Here is a 22,722-nt window from a genome sequence, read left to right on the forward strand (position 1 = left end):
TAAGATTACCTGATTAATTATTTTCTAAAACCTTCAGCAAACTAAGATAAACTCTGATAAATTTGACAATCAAGTTTTTAGAAGTAGTTGAAACAAACTCGGATGCAATCGAATTGCGATTTTTGAGCGGGCGAGAGAAATTAAGAATGTGCAAGTCTGCTACCACAGAATATAAAATAAAAGAAGGATGAAAATAATGGTAAATTCAAATTTAGTGATGTTGAAGCAGTAAAATCTCATTGCAAAAGAAGGCAGGCAGCTGCTGCTACAGAAATGGGGCAATGGGATTTAAAAATTCAGATTTGCTTTTAGGATAATTGGATTTTCCAGTTTTAATATGCAACACTGTTATCTCATTCAAGATTTCAAATGTTTTTTTTAGCTACTGTTTCTTTCTTTGCCCAGGACATTTTCCCATGACTTTAAATAAATTTCCATGATCTTTAACAAAAATATTAATTTTCCATGACTATTTACATTTTTTACATTAACACATTTTAGACCTATTTCCAGGTCTAAAATGTGTTAAAAATTTCCCCATGATTTTCCAGGATTTCCATGACCCGTACGAACCCTGATAATTTATGTAATTCTTCTAATTGCTGCATAAGAAAAACCCTTTCCAGTTTCTGAATTGTACCCTACATACACATAAAATAAACCATGCAAGAATAAATGATCTCAAAAGACATTTTTGATGTAGGCATGTTTTTAAAACCCAGGTTTTACTTTAACTAAGAAAATTCAGTTCAAATATTAAGACCTTTAAAAAAATATTATAAAAATTATTCTAATCTTTGAGATGTATTAAAATATTGTTTTGACTGAAAAATATTTTCAAAAGAAGTTATTTCTCATGATACTTGTTTGATTTATTACAAATTGCATTAGTAGTTCATTTCTGCAAAGAGACAAGAGGAAAATTCTCATTTTTTTGCCAAGCTTTGCCCTCGGGGAAGAAAAAGGTTACTTTTTCAGTGGTCAACTAGGATCAACTGAGCTTGATTTCTGGGAAAAGTGATATCATTTTCACCAACAGACATTTTTTAGGAAATCTAATTTTTATGGGATTTCTGTAAGACCATAATATTTACCACACATTTGTAATAAATATCGATAAACCATAACATATGGCACCTCTGCATTAACCTTGTTTTAATTTATGAACTGTTTTAAAGTTATTCATATCAAAAATAACTTATTCACGCTACACACATTTCTTCTATAGAAACAAGAAAAACATCAGTGGGGGAAACCACACTAATTGTTTTTATTGTTTGTATGGAAGAACTATTTGTAAGGTAAGTAAAATATTTTTATATATTTGTAGTATAAGTATTATGAGTGATTATTTTCAAAATGTAAAAGTATGAGTATGTTTGTAAAAAAAAAAGAGTATGCCATTTAACTTTATTTTCTTTCAAAACTAGATTATGGAAAATTCATATTGGTAATAGTGTTTGTCATTTGTGTGATACGGATTAATTTAAATAGACTGCTTCAATTAAACTCTGCATAAAGGGAACAATTTATTCATAAAAATCAACAAGACAATTACAATACAGCTAACATATCAATAAAACATTCACAATGAAGTCTATCTTGAATAAATAATACATCTCTGGAATAATATGACCTGAAATATAGAATTATAGTAGGATGAGAACCTGAATAATAGAACATTTAAAAATGAATTATCTAGTAGCATTTGTTTAGTGCTTGAAATATTCTATAAAAGATGCAAATTTAGAAAAAAAAATGAATAAATAAATAAAAAGAAGACTACTTCAATGCATTAAATATGTATAAAAACATTAGAGCAGACAAAATACTTCTTGGGTCTCAACAGACAGAATACTTCTTGTTAACAGTTTTAACATGAATTTAAACTGCCATTAGGATTGGTGCTGTTTCCTCGATTTTTCTTCATCTATTAAGTTCATTATAAACAACAGAGATGATAAAATACATTAGAAATTATAATCATAATATTTAAAAAAAGCTACCACAATGCTGACGTTACAACTGCAAGACCTAAAGAAGGAGATAAAACTAAAGAAAATCAAAGTTCCAGTTTTTTTTTAATTTTCAAAACTTGCCTATATTTTAACTATTTTTGTCTTCAAATAAAATTGTGATACAAAATATTCATTAACATGCAGGCATCTCATTTAGCGGAGCTTGGAGGGGCTTGGAAAATTAATGTCTTTACGTATAAGTGAACACGGTTTTTACTGTTTTCTGATAAAAGTTGCATTGAGTATACACTCTTTGCCCCCTTAATAAATAAAAAAAAGGTGGTCCTGTTAATATGAGACACATTAGGGATGTACTAATTAATCAGTTATTGGCAACTGGCATTGGAACTGGGGAATCAAAAATTTACCACATAAGAGGGGTGTCCATTAGGAGGTGTTTTACTGTACTTTAAATATTTTGGTTATGAGAAAATAATGATAGTGCATCTAGATTGAACCACCATTTTAGTTTTTCTTAAACCACGTGTTAATTGTACCTAGGTAGCTCTATACAAGCCGAAACACGACGTGGCATCTAATCAATTAAGTCACTTATAACCCCCTACAGAAGATCATGCCATAATCTTTGCAACTGCATGGTTAATTCTCCTGCATCACGGGTTGGCTGCAGTTGCCTTCCCAGCACGTCCCAGACATGCTCTATCGGCGAAAGGTCTGGTGACCTGGCAGGCCATAGTACGTCATATCCTTGAAGACAATGTTGAGAGAGTCGCGCAGTATGTGGACGAGCATTGTCCTGCTGATAAATGCCACCTGGGCGACTTGATAGCATAGGCAGAACAATCGGTGTTAAAATGCTGTCCACGTATCTGCGAGCTGTCAAAGTGCCTTGGAGAACAACTAGAGGCGATCGTGTGTCCCAAGAAATTGCTCCCCACACTGTCACACCTTGTGAAATGGCTGTATGCCGCTCAACAACAAATGCCGGATCAGAGCACTGGCCGGTGCGTCTCCACACACATGTATGGTGATCATCAGCACTGAGACTGAATCGGGATTCATTGCTGAAGATCACAGGCCTCCAGTCTGTTACACTCCAAGCTGCCGAGGTCGGCAAAAATCCAGTCAACACTGTCTGTGATGTGGGTCAGTGGCAAGCGTTTTAACGGACAGCGGCTCCTTAAGCCAACTTCGGCCAGTCATTTCCTAATGGTTTCCCTTGCTACCACCGGATGCCTAGAAGGAGTAAGTGACGTTGAATCGATGCTAGCGACGTTGTCGGTGCCGACGTGGCTGCTCTTCTGATTGTGTGAGCCTCATGTTTATTTGTGTTCCTGAGACACCCTGACCCTCCGTGATGGTAGACTCTCCCTTCCAAGATTCATTGTTGCCAACACCGAGCAACTACCATATCACTCCGACTAAGGTGGCGGCCGATACTGCTGTTTTACCAACCTGCTTCTCTGAGGCCTATTTTTCAGCCCCTATCAAACTCCGTCAGCTGTTCGTACTGCCCCTGGTTACGTCTTAGAGGCATCTTAAGTCACAATACAGTCTACCAAAGTCAACAGATTCGATTGAATAGCTCTATGGCACAAGTACGCATGCTTTTAAACTCTCCCACCTGTCCAACTCACATGCTCATAGCGCGCTTAGCCTTGTTTTATTGGTGCTGAAATTTTAATCATTTGCATATCGGCTACCAAACTGCATTTGAGCCAAGTTTCCTGATTATGGCTCTAATTCTTCTAGGTGCATATATATTTTTTGCGACAGAAAGTATGTTGGGGTATTTTAAAGTGACTTTTAGATTTTAAATTTGATTCAAATAATTGACGTTAAAAATTAGAATATGAAAAGTGCCCCAAGGTACAACACTCTCCCCTATTCTGTTGAAAAAAGAAGTACAATAGTTAAAAATTACCTGCATGGCTACAAATATGATTATCTGTATTCTTCTGCTTGGAAGATGCCCTAAAATGAGAAAATGTGAAAATCAAAAAATACAATTCAAGCCTTGACTATTCATTTAATTTAAATGGTTATTTTCAAATAACTTTTGTTGCCAATTTTTAATTTTCTAGTTTCCTATGTTGAGCTTAATTTGCTGTTTAGTTAAGCTTTAAGTATTCTTTTCATAATTTTTTCCCCCATTTCCTCTGCTAGAGTCAAATAATATACTTAATTTGCACTTTCTTAATCCTTCAATCTGGTTTTCAAGTCTGGCAAAGTAGTGTAACATCTGTGCACTTCATAGGCCCATTTAAAGGGGTGACAGGGAGTGTGCGCTGCACCCCAAACATTTTTGGTTAGATTTTGAAAAAGAAAAAAAAAATTAATATATTTCCCCTGAAAAAATATATACTACATAAATTCCATCTGGAAGTTTCAAAACTAAAATTTTTCACAGCTACAATACAAATTGATTTACTTAAAAAAAAAATGCTCTAAAAATACAATAATGTGCAGTTAATTGTGTGATCCATGTGTCTCACCACACATAGCGAGAGAAATTGCAGTATGTATTAAGAGTAAAAGTATTTTAATCATTTGAACAGAAGAAAATAATTACATCAAATAAAACACCTTTCTAAAATTATTTATTATTGAGTGCTGCATTATAGAATAATTGTCTACTCTGTAATTGAGTATTTATTGTCATATCATTACAATTTCTTTTACTTTGAAACAGCCATGTCCAATAAAGTTGAAAAAAACATGACTATTGTGCAACAAAAACCATATAAACTATTTCAAAGTTCTTGCAGATCATTTCAGAAAACTGCTATAAAACAGGCTCTGAAATCAACTAAAAACCAGCATTTTTAAGATAAAGTTTCAAAATCTTCAGAAGGAATGCTGACTCACCCCAACCAAAATAGTTCAAGGGAAATCCCCTCCCCAATTTCTGGTATCGTTGAACCCCCAGAAATCACAGCCTTAATCCACCTACGGGTAGCTGTATAAATAAATAACCAGCTTGAAGGTTTAATAAATTGTTGTTAACATCGCTTGCATATATTAAAAATTCTATTCAAAGGTTTTTAAAGATAAAATTAGAAAGCATAAAATTGGGACTGGGCACTTCATTAATGTTCAAGTTTGGTTGACAAATTACTTCGTCAACATGCACAGTTAGTCGAAAGACTCCATCAGTTAAGAGCTAAGACCACAGGTAAGAAAACTAATTTATTTTTTATTATGGACTCAGGGAGACAATTAGGCTTTAAAAAATTCAGAATTACTATTGAATAATGCATAGCTTTTGTTTTCTTGGAAGAAACTTTGTAAGAAATAATTAAAATGTCTTTTTTTAAAAAAAAGAAAAAACAAACTTCTAGAATTTTCTGAAAAATAAGGAAACTATTACCCCTTGGGTATTTTTAAGCTACATTATGTGGAATTCAAGTAGTTTTTCAGTAACTACTTACTTCATTTCAGTTAGTAATCTAATAGTCATAAACTATAAATTTTAAGTAGCAAAAAGAAAATATAAAAAACATTCACAAAATATTTACCTTTGCTCTTCTCAGAATAGAATCCTTGTTTGGATCATAAGGATGATCTTTCGACGGAATTTCTAGTACTGCAGGAACTGGCTTTGTGTGAGCATCGATTACATATCGAATCATCTCTGCAATCTAAAAACAAAAAGAAAGAAGATATTATACATCTCTTTCTATATATATATCCATGTCATAGTAACATAAAAATATAAAGTACCTACGCACATAGATAAAAACTATCTGCAGGACTGAAAATCAACATGCAATCGGAAGGTAAAATGTTTAGTAAGAAAATGCCTTTTGCTTTCAATCATGTATTTGTGAAAGCAATAATGAACATTTTTCATAAATTTATCTTCACATTTTGAAGATAATCAGTGTTTAATATGGACATTATTAATAATTTTCAGTCAATGCACATATCTACAGCAAATGTATCTGCACAGCATCAAATGGCGTGCATGAAAGCATTTATATTATCTAGCTATGATCCATATATATATGACTAAAAGGTTAGAATGAAGGCAAAAGTAGAGAGAGATGATCAGGCGATAGTAAATAAATTATTAAAATTGCACAAAAATCAAGTTCACTTTTTTATTATAGTGAAGTTGGGATGGGAAAAATTAATCTAAATTTCAGCTTAAAAGTTTTTAGGCAATATTTTGATGCAGAGAAGAAAAAGTTGCAAGTTCAATAACTGCATTTCAATGTTATTAAATTGAACTGCTAGGCTTTTAACATACATCTTTAAAAACGCAAATTTTTAATGAAATTTTTAGTGCCAAAACTTTTGTATGCATTATACAGCTTTGAAACTCTTTATCATGTCACCACTTGAACTGCCTACAAAATATTATCATAACCTGAGCAAAGTCTTAACAGGAATAGCTTTTAAATACATAGTTGAGCAATAATTTAAAACAAAATTATGGACTCAGTTAACAAATAATTAACTTGACTAAACTTTTATGCAAAAAGATATATACATTGCAATTGGATCATTGAAAACTAAAATGCTAAAATTGTTATGGAATAAAGTAAAAGTTTAAAAGAAAATCCCATTGTGAAAACTATTTGAAAATTCCAGAGAATTTCTAAAATTTCCTTCCCAAATAAAACTTGTTTTATTTCTGGGAATAAACCAGGTTTTACAAAATATCAGCTAAGCTGATGATGAGAAATCTCTTTTCAGCAATAAAGCTGCAGTTATGTGCTCCAGTGGATGATGGGACTGGTATCCCTTATCGCAGTAAAACACTATCGCAGTAAAAATCTAGGTGGTCTAGAGCAACAGTTAGCAACTGGCGGACCACAGGTAGAGTTTGAACTAAGATCTATTAAAAATTAGACTGCCAAACCTATTTCAAAGTATGACTTATACAAAAAAAATATTTAAAAAATATTCTTCTACAGATTACACAATACCATTGGGCACCAACTGTATCTTTTATGATTAATTAAGTGATTTTTTTTTAGGGGGCATACATATAAAAAGCTTTTATTAGTATCCAGACCGTAATCAAAATTACATGCCGACCCCGATCTAGCGAGTTACAGTCAGAAGTGCTGCAAATCTGAAGCAAAAAATAAAATGTAGTTTTCAAGAAAAGATCCATTTCCAAAGCACAAATATCAAGGAGTCATCTATAAGAAATCAGAACAATAAATTAAAAAAGCACACAAGATTTTTAGTGCACTGCAAAGTTTTTAAGTTTGATGCACAGATCTTCAAAATCATTGTACAGACACAATAGAGTAAAAACTGCTGTACTACAGTGTTGTAGTTGCATCACCTATGATAAGTAAATGGAATTATTTAAAAACATAAATGGTCATAAAAGGACTTGATTAACTAATGGACATAATCTGCTAGCGGCATATTCCTACTGTTTATTCATCATAAATACTATTCAGTCATCTCAAATACAGAACAGGAAACCTGTTTTTTTAAACGAATGTTTGACATAAAGATTCACTAGAAACTTATGGATGAAATGCAATATTTAATTGTGTGGTCATGAAATAATTTTAACTCACTTGACTTTTGGCAAATCTGATGTATATATCATGGATGAATATTTTGCCTAAGGAGGGGCAAAATTAATGGGAACACTTCCAGATGCAAAACATTAATATTTGAACCTTAAATTTGTTTCAAAAAGTACATTTTAACTGTGCTGAAAGTACTCCAAGTTTAAAACCCTCTATGACATTGGTGTGGAACATCTTTTATAACTTAAAAAAAATAATTGTTATTTTCTGATTCAGCATCAAAAAGTTCATTGATTTCTCCTAGAGGCTAAATTTCTTTTTTTTTTTTAATTATAGTCCTAATGTACATACATACTCAAGAACTCCCACTTATTTAAAATTATTGAATGAATTATTAAAATTATTAGTTTCCATTGATTTCAACCTGTTTTCTAATTTTTATATTTGTTTCCGAATTTCCACAAAAGCAAGGGGGTGGTGTTGTGCTGTCATTGACGATTTGTGATCCTGACACTCAAATCTCAAAGCTTGTAGAATTTGTCTGTTTTAGTAACTTTTTAAAAGAATAGAAAAAATGTTCAACATACATTTTGATTGATTAGAATGATGTCAATATCATCTCTCTTCAAGAAACTCTTAAATGTTTCCTCAATTTCAGATGCTGATGTGTCTAGAAAAGGAAGAAAAACAACTTTAAAATGCAAAAACAACATGAATATTATCATAAGAATTTTTCAAAAAAAAAAAAAAAAAAAGTAAAGTTAATCAAGAATTCATTTTTTCTTTCTTAACTTATTTAAAACTTATATTCACCATGATTCCCAATTTTAGATCAACATGTTTTTTGAGTTAGGGGAATAACTATTTTCAAGGAAGCACAAAATATAACTTTACACATAAAATTTATTCTATAATACAAAGCTGAATTATAATTATATATTTTTTTTTAACTTTAATGTATGCAATTCTTTTTCTTTTTTTAATTTTCTAATTTTTGCCAGCATTTTTTTTTTTTTTTGCCTTTATATTAATGGATTTATGCAAAAATATTGAAACTTTTAAAAAGTTGATTTAAAATAACTACCTAAGTGGGGCAGATTGGGACACACAGTGGTGGGGCAGGTTGAGACACTGTCCGACCAGTGTTCAGTACAGAAAAATCCTATTTTATTTTACTTTATAAATTTGATGAAGTGTTCAAATGAATTAAAATTGATTGAAAAAAATGCTTCTGCTCTTAAAACAGGAGTAGAAAATGTTCTTGGCAATAAGATTTTAATTGGACAGGCTGCTAAAATATATGGATTGAGTAAACAAACTCTTAAGATGGTATATAAGTATATTTAAAAAAGAATATGGAACCTAAAGAAATTTGTCAGGCTGTAAGTGTGTAAATAAAGATTTTTTAATCAATTAGGATTAGTATTTATTATTAATTTAATTTTTTCTTGCTAGTGTCCCACGGTATCTCACCTAGTAGGGCAGGTTGGGACATTGTAATAATGTTTTAATTTTTAGTGTGAAATTTCAATTTGATGAAATAATGGAGTAAAATAAAATTTCATTGAAGCAAAAATGTCTAAATTACATGTTTAGCTAAGTTTGATGAAAATTGACACGAAAATTAAATTTCTAAAAATAATTATCTAAAAAGTGTCCCAAGGTGCCCCACCTTCCCTTACTATTATAAAATAAATAAATAATAATCAAGATTCGTATTAAAGAAAAAAATGACAAACAACGAAAACAAACAAAAAAAAAATAAATAAATAAAAAAAAATAAAAATAAATAAATAAATAAATAAAACTTACTTTTTTCAACAACCATAAAATTAGTTTGCCTTGATTTGTTCAATTCTCCTATGCCTCCTAGTAAGAAGCCAACACATGTATCCTGCAAAAAAAAAACTAAAATGTTAAAAAAATAATAATAGATTTCAACTATTTAGCTGCACTTTTATTAAGCAAACATAATTGTCATAATTGCATTTATAAAAGACATTTCTTGCAAAAAAAAAAAAAAAAACAATTGTAATGTTCACAAATATAAATTGCATCACATATAACTACGTTATTTTTCAAAATCAGTTTCCTCTTCCAATAATGGAAAATGAAGAAAACTATTTTATTCAATCATTTATTTCATATTGTTTAAACAAGGGGTATTCAATCTTTTACCGCTGAGGGCTACATCAAAAAACTCAAAAAAAATTTGTGAGCCACACAAACGTCAAATAACTAACATAGGAAGAAATATAAAAGTAGAGAGGGATGTTTCAGCATTCTACGTAGTTACAAAGGACAAGATTAGGGTTGAGTTTTTAAATTGTCCATTGTTTTGTGTAGGAAATAAAATAATAGTTCGAAAAACTAAGGAAAAACGCTTTTGTATCAATAAACTAAAGAGTAAAAAAAATAATCTTTGGATGTTGAGTAAGATTGATGATAATTGACCAAAGAATTAACTTTAATGTAAAAAAAAAAATTTGGGGTGCTGTCTATTTACATTTTTGCGAGGACAAAAAATGGAATAAATGTAAGACAATTGATAGGAAGCCCCCCCCCCTTTAATCCATATTAAAGTTAATTGCTTGCTTAGTGGGTATTTTTTACTTTTTAGTGCATATTGCTACAAAAGAGGGGTTTTTTTTAGTTTTTTCAGTATTACTTTATTTTATTTTTCTTAGTTTTACTTGTTTTACAAAAAAATATATTTATTTTAACAGTTTTCAAGATTTTCTATGTTCCATAAAATTCTCTCCCCCCCCCCACACACACAAAAAAGGGCTTGGGCAACATTTGAAATAAGGATCTATAGAATTCTAAAAAGAATAATGATACTCTTTAAGGTGTAACAGTGGAACTTTTAAAAACGTTCAACTGCTCTGAAAAATTGCATGTCCATTGATTGACTAATCCAGCTAATCCATACCAGACATTAATGTATGTGAGTAGAAATCATATTTACCTTCCTTTAAAAGTTTGAGACACATTTAAAAAAATCACAGTTCAACAGTGACCATATGATCAAGAATGAACTTTCATTTGAAGGCTTACCTACACTTTGGCGTGAAAATAGTTAAAAACAATTATAATTGATGTTGTAATTACCTTGGACCATTGGAGCAAATTTTATAAATGCAGAAAAATCAGGAGCTTTTATTGATACTTAATTCTAGTTTTTGCTAAGCACTTTTCATCCTCATATTAGTGGATTCATGCAAAAACATTGATTAAGATTGGAACAAACTAATAATTAAGTTAACTACTTTGATCATTGACTATTGCACTGTCATTTGGTCTGAGGTTACATGCAAAATTGCAGGAAGTGGGCAAAATTTGAGTTGCGAGATTCCATTATTACAAGATATACAGGTGAAGCTACTAACAAGGAGAGGTTACGGTCTCGGAAATTCAGATCGGGATGAGATTTGGTAGATTAGTAGTATCCCTTAAGGGTACTCTCAGGGTAAAGTAATAAAGCGCACTAGCCATAAAATTCCGAGAAAACAGCCTTTAAAGATTTACGCGCAACTTATAAACTAGTAGAGATTGTTCGTAAACAAGCGCCCGGTGGTCATGTGGGCAGCGCTCTGGGGTTCCATGCGGTCAATCCGGGTTCAAATCCACTGCGAGTTTTTTTATTTTTGTTCATTTATAAAGTGACTATTACCGCTTTTTGCAGTTTGCAAAACTCGATTTACTATTCTCACAAACAAGTGATTACACATTTTTAGATATTATAAACTTTGACGAAGTAAATGATTTTTGCAATAAAAACATAATCAGTTTCTTTGTGGATGAGTAAGAATGTTGTTTTATTGCATATAAGCAGGTAGTCAAATTTTAAAAACCTTTAACCGCACTTATCGAGCAATGGTTTTGCTTCTTGATTCTGTTATTTGTAAATTTGTCGTCTGCTGTATTTTACATTGAATATTCAACTCTTTATTTTCCATCTATTATCGTCTGCAATGTTCATGTTTGTTTTCATCATTAAATTTATTTATCGTCTGTGCTGTATATTAGACTGGAAAATTCTATACCGTGAAAAAGGATTTGAGTTTTTTAAATATTGTGAATCGAAATGGTCGGTTATTGAATTACTTCAACTGAAACAAACGTTGAAACGAATAAAATCTGTTAACAAAATGGATAAAAATTCATTGCACAGTGAAATGTTGAAGCAGAGATTGAAAGATGCTGTCGTTTATTACGAGAGCTTGCTTACTGAAAATCATTTGATTGCATCAGAATCATATCAAGTTCAATTTCTCGCGTCCATTTTTATAGACAGGTAAATAATTTAATAAAACGTATATACAAAATTGCGCGTATCTCGTTGAAAATAGAGAAATGAATACCCGTGAAGACTGCATAAAATACAATCAATTGTCCATCATCAACTGTCATCGCCAATTTTTGATAAAATTATTCGATATGCCTGGTATACTTCTAAACTTTCTGACAAAAGAGAAATTTTCCTGAATGTAAATGAAGTATGTTCCAACGACTCTTTTACAAAGAAGTTGCTCCTGTAAGCAATCTTCCTTTATAAATTGTGCGAGATGTCAAAACAATTTTTGTTTTCCATGTTTTTATGGTAAATATCATTCTGGTGTATGTATATAAATAACTATATTGTTAAAAATCATCTATAAATTAAGCTCTACAGCAGGCACGTAGCTAGAACTTTGTTAAGGGGGGGGTCCAAGGTTGCACGAACTTCAAAAGAGGAGGCATGCTAAAGCAGAATTAGTAGCTGATAATTACACAAAATAAGATAAATCCAATTAAAACTGATTATTAAAATATGATAATTGATTAAAATTAATTAAATAATTGAAATTAATAGAGTCATTAGTTAAAATCAGTTAACAAAAATTTTATGTTAAGTGGTAAATTAATTATTGTCAGTTTGTAAATTAATATTAAACTGAAAGTTATCACATACAAAGTTTCCAAATATGGGTGAACCTCTGTCCTCCTGAAAATAAGTGATATATTTTCTATTATTAAAAAGGACACAATAAAAGAAAAACGGAAAACGAACACTGCACTAGAAATTACTTGGAAAGTGCATGCGATAATTTAATTAAATATTAAAGCTTTGTAATATATTTCATTTGTACTTATGCCATTTTATTTGAAAACTAGAAAGCCACCCGTCAAAGTGCTTCAACTCCTCTTCATTTGAACGAAGCAATTGCCTGTTTGGTGATATTTTGATAGTTGAAATTTTAACTCTAACACCAGTGGATTAACTCTAAACTCAAGTAGATAGCGTTCATTATTTTCGTTTCTTCGTTCCTCTGAGATGACACAGTCTTACCAGTAAAACTGTTAAGTTACCGGATCGAGTTCAGCCTTGTCACAATAAAGCCTTTCCCTGCATGTTAAACATTACCAAAACATATTATCAAATTACATATCATGCCGTGGCGCGAATTCATTGTTGAAACACGCGGGTTACTCGATCATCGGCATTATTAATATGAGGATAAACAAATCTATAGAGTCGAACGTATAACTATATGAATGTTACATGACGTAACCCTGTCCGATTTGAACAACATTTGAGGCAAAACCTCACAACTCTCTTAACGAAAATATTAACAAGGTTTCATTTAAAAAGCTTGAATTAGTTTTTATTTATTTACATTTATAATATTCTTTTGATAATACGAAATAGAATGATATTTCCAATCTTATCCGTTTTCTAATTATCATTCCTAATCATCAATTAAAAGCTTGAACAAACTATTAACTCTTTGAGGGACGGAGGCTTCCTTTGATGCAACCATTTTTTTTATATATATTTTTTTTCTTCAGCCAACTGACACAATGATTCCAGTTAGCTGAAAAAAAAAAAAAGAGAAGCAAGAAATAAATGGTGTTCTCAAGTGAAGTCACTATTCCTCAAAGGGTGAAAGCTGTTCGAAAAAATTTTAGTTACCGAAAAAGGCGTATTTTTATCATTATTTTTTTCTTTCTAATGGGGTTGTGTTAGAGGCTTTAGCCTTTTGCGGAACAAGTGCGAACCAACGATATGGCATATGCCACCATTAAGGCGCGGATGTGAATGTCACAGGAAAATTTGATGCCCAGTTTCCACCAGATGGAGACACCTGAGCTCTCTTCGATGCGAAACTGCAAAAGGAATTTAATTTTGTCAAGAGCATTCACAGTCAAACGACCTAAGGGACCTTTTGCATGCCGATTAATGGAATGTATACCTAATGAATTAAATTAAGCATCTGTGTAATTTTATTTTAACAACATGTTGTTAATTTTAACAACAATACATATCATATTTTACGACGCAGGTAATGATTTTTTTTCTTTAATACGATGTTAGCAAAACACTATTGCAAGAAATAGTAAATATCTTTAACTTGAAGAAAATAAGAGTTTTTTTTTTTTTTTTTTTTAAAAAGGCAATATAAACGAAAAACTCAAAAAAATTTACCTCGTATTCACCTTTTTTGTTTCTTTGCTTGTAACGCAGTAAATAGCGGTAATTTTCACCTAGTAATTTATATTAAACTGCAGATATCTGTTTTCTGTTATGTTTAATGCTACCTTCACAATTTACTAAAGATGGATGCATAGATGCTAATTAAATAACTCCTTAGTACAAAGCCAGTGAATAACAATCAGAAAATGTATTCCAATGATGCAAATACAAATATGTTTAATGGAACAACATCGAATAAGAGATTTTTTCGTCAATTAAAAACCGACTGTTTTCTTTTGGGATCATAGAATCACAATTCAGTAAGATTTAAAAGTAATAATTTCTAATAAATTACTTATTACATGCGTTAATATGGCCTAGCTTGTAATTTCATAAACTGATCATAGTAAAATATTCAATAAGTTTTCAACTTCATTTTTCTATAAAATTTTGATACCGCGAAAAGCTAGTTACATCAACTTCAAGTTTTATTTATTCATTTATTTTATTCATTTTACCTTTAAACACGAATTATTTTTGGGCATTTAATATTTTCCATGATAATGCTTAAATGTTGGGGGGGGGAGAGGGAAATATCAGTAAAAAATCTACGTAATTTGTTACTCAGAACGGAGAGAGATGTTAAAAATAATCTAAAAGTTCAAAGAAAACTTTTATCAAAATATAAAATGAATCTGAAGTGAACCATGCCAAAAATATAAAGAGTTAAAATGAAAAAAAAATCAATAATTATTTTTTCTCATCCTCAAACACACGAAATGCGTAGAATTTCTTTTTTTCGCCGCTGACTTAGAATCTAAAATTAGTTTTTAAATGGAAAAACACGTAAAATTGCTCGTATTATTAAGAAAACTTTAAAAGGGAGCACTGCGACTTACCTAGTTTGGGTAAACTTAACTTTCTTTTGCATACAATTTTGTTCAAGATATGTTTCCTATAAGTATGACGTAGATAAAAACTGCGTGTTAAAACAGAAAAGAATCGGAATTCAATTACTGATTCACCAGGAACGCACCTCACTCTGGCTGTCTTTCGTACAACATGCGTCTAGGAAATCCACGAAAATCCAAAAAGAAAAGAGAAAGAAATAAAGAAAAGCACGCCAATGAGACTGTGGGATACGGCGGAAGTGGCAATAAATGCTTGTTTTTACTTTGCCAATGTCAATTTGATGGACCAAGGAGAGGGGCTGAATTTCAAGGTCACAGGACCCAGCTGGTTTGAAAGTCGAAAGGAACATTTCCCCCGTTTCGGACGGAGTAGGTGACACAGCAAAAAGCAGACGAAAATTGGGAACCTGCAGTTGTTGCACGAGGTTCTCGTGTTCTGAATTGACTCAAGCGCTGAGAAAATTGCCGATTAATGGGAATATTTAAGGGGAAAATGCTGCGTTTTATAAAAACATTATCTTTCGAAAAAATTTTGTTGATGCGAGATGCAACAACTGAGAAAAAAGGACAGGGGTCTTTCGGGAAGGGGGGGGGGGTCCGGACCCCATGGACCCATCCCTTGGCTACGTCCTTGTCTACAGTGATTTTGTAGCCGTTGTAATTCAAATATTAACCTGTATCGATTTAATTTATCTCCATTTTCTCTATTAAAGTGCTTTACGTGTTCAAAAATTTCGCATTATCTTCAATTCAAATTGCACAAAGCTGTAACAGTCACTTTATAAATGCACAAAAAAGAAACTTGCAGTGGATTTGAACTCGGATCGGCCGCATGGAACCCCAGAGCGCTGCCCACATGACCACCGGGCGCTTGTTTACGAACAATCTCTACTAGTTTATAAGTTGCGAGTAAATCTTTAAAGGCTGTTTTCTCGGAATTTTATGGCTAGTGCGCTTTTTTACTTTGCCCTGACATTAGTAGTACCCTTAAAGGATACTACTAATCTACCAAATCTCATCCCGATCTGAATTTCCGAGACCGTAACCTCTCCTTGTAAGTGTGTTAATAAAAAAAAAAGTGTGGTGGAATGAGAAATTAAAAAAAAAAAAAAAAACTGAGCATGTAAAGTAAAAGCAACTGTTGAACTAAATAACCGGTTTGAATATTCAAAATCAAAAGACGAAGAGGCACCGGATATTATATATAAGCTGGGAAAATCTCTATCCAGTTCCCCATCCCTAAAATTTTCAGTACTTTAATAAAAATTCTAGTAGAAAAATATGTAACAACTAATTATCGATTTTCAAAAATCAATATGTACTGTCTCACATTACATGCATTAAACAAGTTTTAACAATCACTTTTGAATTGACATGCACCAGGGTTCCTTGATTTAATTCGCAATTAAAATCATGATTTAAATCAAATAACTTTTTTAAAAAATCATTGATTTAATTCAATTGACTTGAATCAAATGATGTTTTTAATAAAATCATTAATTCAAATCAGCTGATTTTATTTTTATAAATTAATTGTGCATTTTAGAAAGTATTGTTCTAAATTTAACTACACTGCATTATGCTATCTTAACTTCAACAGGAAAAACTAGACTCCTCTTTCTGTGTTTGTAACAGATGTTCACTCTTGCTATATTGTTTTTACTCCAAAATTACAGTTTAGAACACAATTAAAATTTGCAGTTTTTCATATACACCATCATTAATATAGTCAAGAAAAGTAATTGTTCAACATATTGTTTTACTCAAGAAACGTAAGTGATGATGAAAACCTTATCTTTAGGCAAAGTATAAAACAAAATCACATGTTATCTAAGCATTGTAACAAATTTATAAATCTTAAAATATTATTGAATAGTTACAGAACTTACCTTAATTTTAAAAGTAAGTTGAATGGATTCATCTAATGTATGAAATACGAGGGAGGTTCAATAAGTACCCATGTCAAAAATGAAGGCACCATTTAAAAAAAAATTTTTTTTTTTTAATTTTTCAAAATAGTTCCCTTTTAGAAAGATGCACTTCTTACAACATTCCTCCCATTTTTTTTAAACCCTAAAAAAAAAATAGGATTTGTCAAACTCTCCAAAATACACCTCTGTCTCGATGACTTCCTCGTTTGAGCTAAAAAAAATTTCCTGCGAGCCATTTCTTCATTCAGTAAGTTTCTGCCCTATTGCCATTGATAAGGCAGAAATACATGAAATACACTGCCAGCTCAGTCAATTCCAGCCAAGAACAACAATTTCATGCTTATTAGCACCCATCAGACAGGCATAGGAGTGACTGCTGGAATTGACTGAATTGGCGGTGTATTTCATTTCTTCATGTTCGGGAATAAGTAAAAGTCTCAGGGAGAAAGACTTAGATAAAATGAAAAGCTTTCTGCGAACACAAATCCTAACTGGAAAATTTTCTGCAAATAATTATTTTGCCTAGCTCATCCCATGAATAAAGAATTAAATTTATATTCTAACATGAAAGAGACAGTAAAACGGTACTTTAAATCATTTATTTTTTTTTTTTTACAATAACATACAGTTTGTGTTTATTTTTCACGAACTGAAGAAAACTCCCAAAATCATTATTTTTTTCACACATGTGCTTCGAAAAGCTTTTGAAGAAAGGTTTTAAGAGAAATAAATTGGGAATTTTTTTAAAAATTCCCTTAAAAAATTATTTTTATATTTTTATTAATGTTCTAGCAGTTTGAAAAAAATTTCTGCAGAGCCAAAAATTTTCTGCAAACACCGTTCGCGCGTTTTGTCTATACTATGCAAGATTGCAGGGAGCCAGATCAGGTGAATACTGGGAAGGGGGGAGGGCAGCAATTCATCTAGTTCGGCTGCGACAACTAATGAAGAATGTGCTGGTACGTTATCATGGTGAAACAGAATCTTCTTTTTCTCCAAAGGCGGCCATGTCTCCATCAATTTTTTGTCGAAGCGATCCAATAACTCACTGTAGTATTGTCCAGTGATTGTTCTCCCTTTTTCTAAAAAATCCATGAAGATGACCCCTTTCTCATCCCAAAAATTTTTCGCCATGACCTTTCCGGCCGATGGGACTGTCTTCGTCTTCTTTGGGAGCAGATTCACTGGGAGAAATCCATTGTTTTGATTGTTTCTCAGTCTCTGGAGTGTAATGATGAATCCAGGATTCATCAACGGTGACAACTCAACACAAAAACTCCCTCTGACTTTGTTTAAATTGCTCCAAACACTGCTTCGATGTTAACAGTTGGATCCGCTTGTTGTCCACCGTGAGCAATCGTGGCACCCATCGGTGGGGCAATTTTTTCATTAACAACTTCTCGCACTTTTGTTCGTTGATCAGCGAGAATCATGTTGTGGACTTATTGAATGATCTCTTCGGTAACCATGTCCACCGGGCATCCCGGTCGCTCATCATCAAAAACACGGATGCTCGCCCACGCTTAAATTCTTTAAACAAATATCTAACTGTGGTCATAGATAGCAAAGTGTCCACATAAACAGCATCCTACTTTGTTTTTATCTCCTCACATTTTTTCCCATCCAAAAGCAAAAAGCAAATTACTGATTGATACTGCTCTTTTTCTATCTTAGCAAAAATCATGATACACATCTTACTCCAATGGTTGTAAAATCCAAACTAATCTATCCAGCAGTCTAACATTTGATTTGCTGCCGTTTGATAGATGGCAGCACGAGACGATAACACCAACTTCCTTCAGGAACACCCTCTGTCTGTCGTCAAAAACGGGTAACTTATTGAACTGCCCTCGTATATTATGTTTATAAATGTAAAGTAATTAATATCTACAAATTTTTGAACATTTAAAAAAAAAAATCTGATTTAAATAAAAAAAATTTGATTTTTTTATTAAAAAAAAAAAAAAACCACGAACCCCAACATGTACACGCATACTAAACTTACTTCATCACCAATTACAGCAATGAGCTTTCCTTTAGCAGCAGAATGAGCAGACATTCTTCCAGATAAATTTTACCTAGAAGAGAAAAAGATACTTCAATTCTACACAATATATATTCAAAGAGCATTAAGACAGAGAAATCTGTGTCAGTAAGAGTTATCCGGGCATTTGATGCTTTTAAATCCATGATTTTGGCGAGTAACTCTCCACAATTTGAATGGGATGCTGTTTTTTTTTCTTAGCAAGTACTTTTCAAAAGGGTCCACCCCAGTGTTTTGCAACATTTGCTAGTCAATAGTCAAAGTTAATTAACAAATAAGAAAAGTTGAGTAGTCATGCTTACAATTCAAAAGGTGAATCTAGAAAATAAACTGCATTAAGGGATTTGTCTTTTTTTCAACTTCATGAAAGTACTCTAAACGATGGAGAAATGCTTATTATTTTTGGGAATATAAATGGGGAGGGGATTGTGAGTTAGACACAGGGGTGTCCACCAGAGGTGGAAGCTGCCCATGGCACAGACTGCGCCATTGAAATTTGGGAGGGGGGGGGCATCGACCTTGGGGGGGGGGATGGGAACCCCTGAGAAGACTTAAGATACAATGGAGACATTTCGAAAATACCAAAGAATAGCCCCCGAGTCTGCCTTCTTCCAAAGTCTTAAAACAGTATATTTTAGCAAAGACTTTATTAAATAGGTTCGTAGTCCAAAATCCATGATTAACTTTCAAGTTCTAAGCATCTTTAATGCTCAAAATTCATGGCTTTTCATGTGTGCAGATACCCCCAGAACAGAATATCCCCCCCCCCTTTTTTTTAAAGGGTGTTTTAACACAATGGAATCTTTTAAAGCCCATTACTTGTTTATTTTTTTCTGTTTTACTTTTCAGAAAGCAGAATAAATAGTTTGAATGATTTGGATTGGTTATTCAATTTTTCTTGGAGTTATGCGCAAGCAAAGCTCAATAAATTAGAGCTCTAAAGGTCAAGAAAAGTGTAATAAAATGTTACTGCAACTGCAAATTTCGGCCAACCTTACCAATGAACTTATACTGAAGCATTAAAAAGAGACTACTTTAAATATTACTGCATAATGCATTACATATTTACCAAATCTAGCAGAAATCTGAAGTCACAAGTTTAGACACGTCGGTCAATGCAGGAACGATCCTGGGTTCATGGTTACCATATTGGCGACTTCATCTATTTCAAGGCGAGTTCTTATCAACATGACGAACATGATGCCAAAAAAAAAAGTGCGATACCATAAGCAATACAGTTGCAGTTTATTTTTCCTTTTTGGAAACACTTCCTGAAGGAGTATGTTCTTTTCGAGTTTAAGTGTACTTTTTTCATGTATTTGGTATTTTCAAGAATGGTAAACATCATTAAATACAAATTAGTTTTAGAAAATAAACTGATTCGTTCTGTATTCTAAAGTTATATATTTTGAATTATAATAAAACAAACTAAATGACGTTACAGTTTTTCCGCATTTTTTATGAAATTCCATTTGCACCAAAAAAATCTTTCCTAAATCAGAGATGCTCCTCTTCCCCCTCAAGAACAATGACGTCCCCTCCCCTCAAATGCATCCCCAAAATGAGATCCCCTAAAAACGACAAAGACTACTTTTAGCAAACCCTCCTCCAGTGGCGTAGCTAGACCCGACTTTCGGGGGGGGTTACTTCTTTTTATATATATATATATATATATATATATATATATATATATATATATATATATATATATATATATATATATATATATATATGTATGTATAATCGCTTGGAATTTTTTCCTTTTCTTCCTTTTTTTTCTTTCTCTTCTCTCTTCTTTCTCTTTTTTTTTTTTTTTTGAGACTAACTTTTCGGGGGGGGGGGGGTTTGTCCCCAAAACCCCCCCCCCCTTAGCTACGCCCCTGCCCTCCTCTCCCTAAAAATTTCAATCATGCTGTCTGCTCTGAAGTCCCACTCGTTGCACTTTATTTATCTATTTATTTAGAAGCTAGACAGCTTCACATACATAGAGGACTTTGTGCCAAGCGCCTTGCCTCCGGACACACACACAGGAAAGATTTACAACACTAGAGAAGGAAATAACACTTCAAGGCACAGGCGGGAATCGAACCCACGATCTTCGACTTGGAAGACGAAAACTTCTACCACAGAGCTACGGAGGCCCCCTCGTTGTACTAACTACCTTAATTTTGATAACATATTAATTGACCCCCTTGAGTGCCCACTCAAGGGGGATCGCAGCACGAACCGTACCATAGAAGTTTTAAGGGGTATCCTGGGTGCTGCTCCCGATTGGGGGGAGGGGACAACTACGAAACACATAGATGCAGAGGGGTACCCACCTTGGGGAGGTCATGGTGCACTGCACCATCGAAATTGTTATGGGGGGGGGGGGTTCGAGTGATATTTTCCCTGTTATGGGGTCTTATTTTGGAGGGGGTGCACCCTTGCTCTTAAGGGGAGGAGGGAACCCCTAGATGCAGTAATTTTGCAAACTTTTTCTGCAAAATGATAGTTGTAACATTTTTCATTAGAAATGATTCATTAAAAATTTTAATATTTTCTCTCTTTTCTTTTTTTGTAACATAGATACAGCATACGCAACTTTCAAGAGTAACAATATTAACTTTTGTGTCAAAATGAACTGTATATCGCTTTTCCAACCCCATGCCGTTATGCATAAGCTTTGGAAAAAGCAGCAATAAATAGTTGGATACTGTGGCAATAAATATTGAGAGTTCAGAGATTGGTAATAAAATGATATGTATGACTTATTAAGAACGTGAATAAATAGCAAAAGTAGTACTTCCTTGCAAATGAAGAAATTCACAGGACATCAGTGGACGCCCAAAAACAGAAGCACAACCTTAGGTATTGGGCTTTGTGTGTGGGGGGGGGGGGGCACCTTCATTGAGTCTCAAGCAATTCTCACTAATCCTTGAGTGCTTATGAAAACATGAAGATTGCTAATGAGCCACAATATGTCCGTTGTCATTTAGGGGGTTCGGGGCATGGGCGCGCATAAGCAAAATTTTAAGGGGGGAGGGGGTCGGATATTTTTTCCATGGTTTAGTAAGATACTTTCCGCATAGAAACCGATTTAAGTACAGATTAGAGTTATTAAAATTTGACATTTTTAATAATTTATTCATTAATGGCTGGAGAAATGTTTTTACTTTCTTGCTAGAAAAAAAGTACTAAAAGCAAGGAAGTTCTAATTTCCAAGGTGGGGCTTGAGTACCCACTTGTCCCTCCCCCCTCCATGTGGACGATAGGGAGGAAGGTCGAAAGTCCCCCTTGCTTTGGAAAAATAATGCCTTTTTTTAGTTATAAGTGGATAGCGGGCGTGTTTTTCGTTGTTTTCCCCAAGTCAATTCCCATTGAGTGCAAACCAACCTCCCTCCATGTCAAATTTCGAAATGAAGGACCGCAGAAAAATATTTCTGATTGTGCTGCCCCCTAATAGAGAATATGTTACAATTTTTCCCCCCTTCCACTTCAAAGGAAACGCAAACCTACCTGGACTTAAGGCTACCCACCGATTTGTTACGTTAAACTATTATTTATTAATTTATTGCAGCGAAAAGGCAAGGAGCAAGTTACTACTTCATTAAGTTATTTACTTAGCCCAATTTATATAATATGTGCATATAAGTATACAAAGGGCAAATGTATGTTCAAACTGACAAACTAAAACAATTCATATCCTCTCCTACTCCATGATTAACAGACATTAAATTAACGTGACTAGGGGTGCACCCCCCCTCCTCGTTTAAAAATTCCCTACTCTTGATTTTCTCCTGCAATAGAAACTGAGTATTTTGGACATCGTTCCCTTGGTTTTTTTTTTAATGACGAGAATGTCAGGTGCTTGTACACTCAAAACAGCCTTCATTAAAAAAAAAAAAAAAAAAAATCAA

At 32.9% G+C, this 22,722-nt stretch overlaps 1 protein-coding gene across 1 annotated transcript; it reads right to left on the reverse strand.

The window, feature by feature from the left end:
* Nucleotides 1–1,516: 1,516 nt before the first annotated feature.
* Nucleotides 1,517–19,928, reverse strand: LOC129227725 (V-type proton ATPase subunit F-like). The gene is made up of 7 exons (XM_054862328.1): nt 19,893–19,928; nt 18,785–18,857; nt 9,293–9,374; nt 8,068–8,150; nt 5,498–5,620; nt 3,904–3,953; nt 1,517–1,636 (listed from the first exon to the last, which is right to left on the reverse strand). Exons 2-6 carry the CDS (start codon nt 18,836–18,838, stop codon nt 3,924–3,926), a joined length of 372 nt encoding a protein of 123 aa, XP_054718303.1. The 5' UTR covers nt 18,839–18,857; nt 19,893–19,928; the 3' UTR covers nt 1,517–1,636; nt 3,904–3,923.
* Nucleotides 19,929–22,722: the final 2,794 nt, after the last annotated feature.

The sequence above is a fragment of the Uloborus diversus genome, chromosome 8 (assembly GCF_026930045.1).
Source record: "Uloborus diversus isolate 005 chromosome 8, Udiv.v.3.1, whole genome shotgun sequence".
NCBI classification, from domain to species: Eukaryota; Metazoa; Arthropoda; class Arachnida; order Araneae; family Uloboridae; genus Uloborus; species Uloborus diversus.

Coding starts and splice junctions, on each gene's coding strand:
- LOC129227725 (XM_054862328.1), bottom strand. CDS start 18,838: ATGTCTGCTCATTCTGCTGCTAAAGGAAAGCTCATTGCTGTAATTGGT. Junction 9,375..18,784: donor TTGCTGTAATTGGTGATGAA/GTAAGTTTAGTA, acceptor TTTTTTTTGCAG/GATACATGTGTTGGCTTCTT. Junction 3,954..5,497: donor CTATTCTGAGAAGAGCAAAG/GTAAATATTTTG, acceptor TTCTCATTTTAG/GGCATCTTCCAAGCAGAAGA.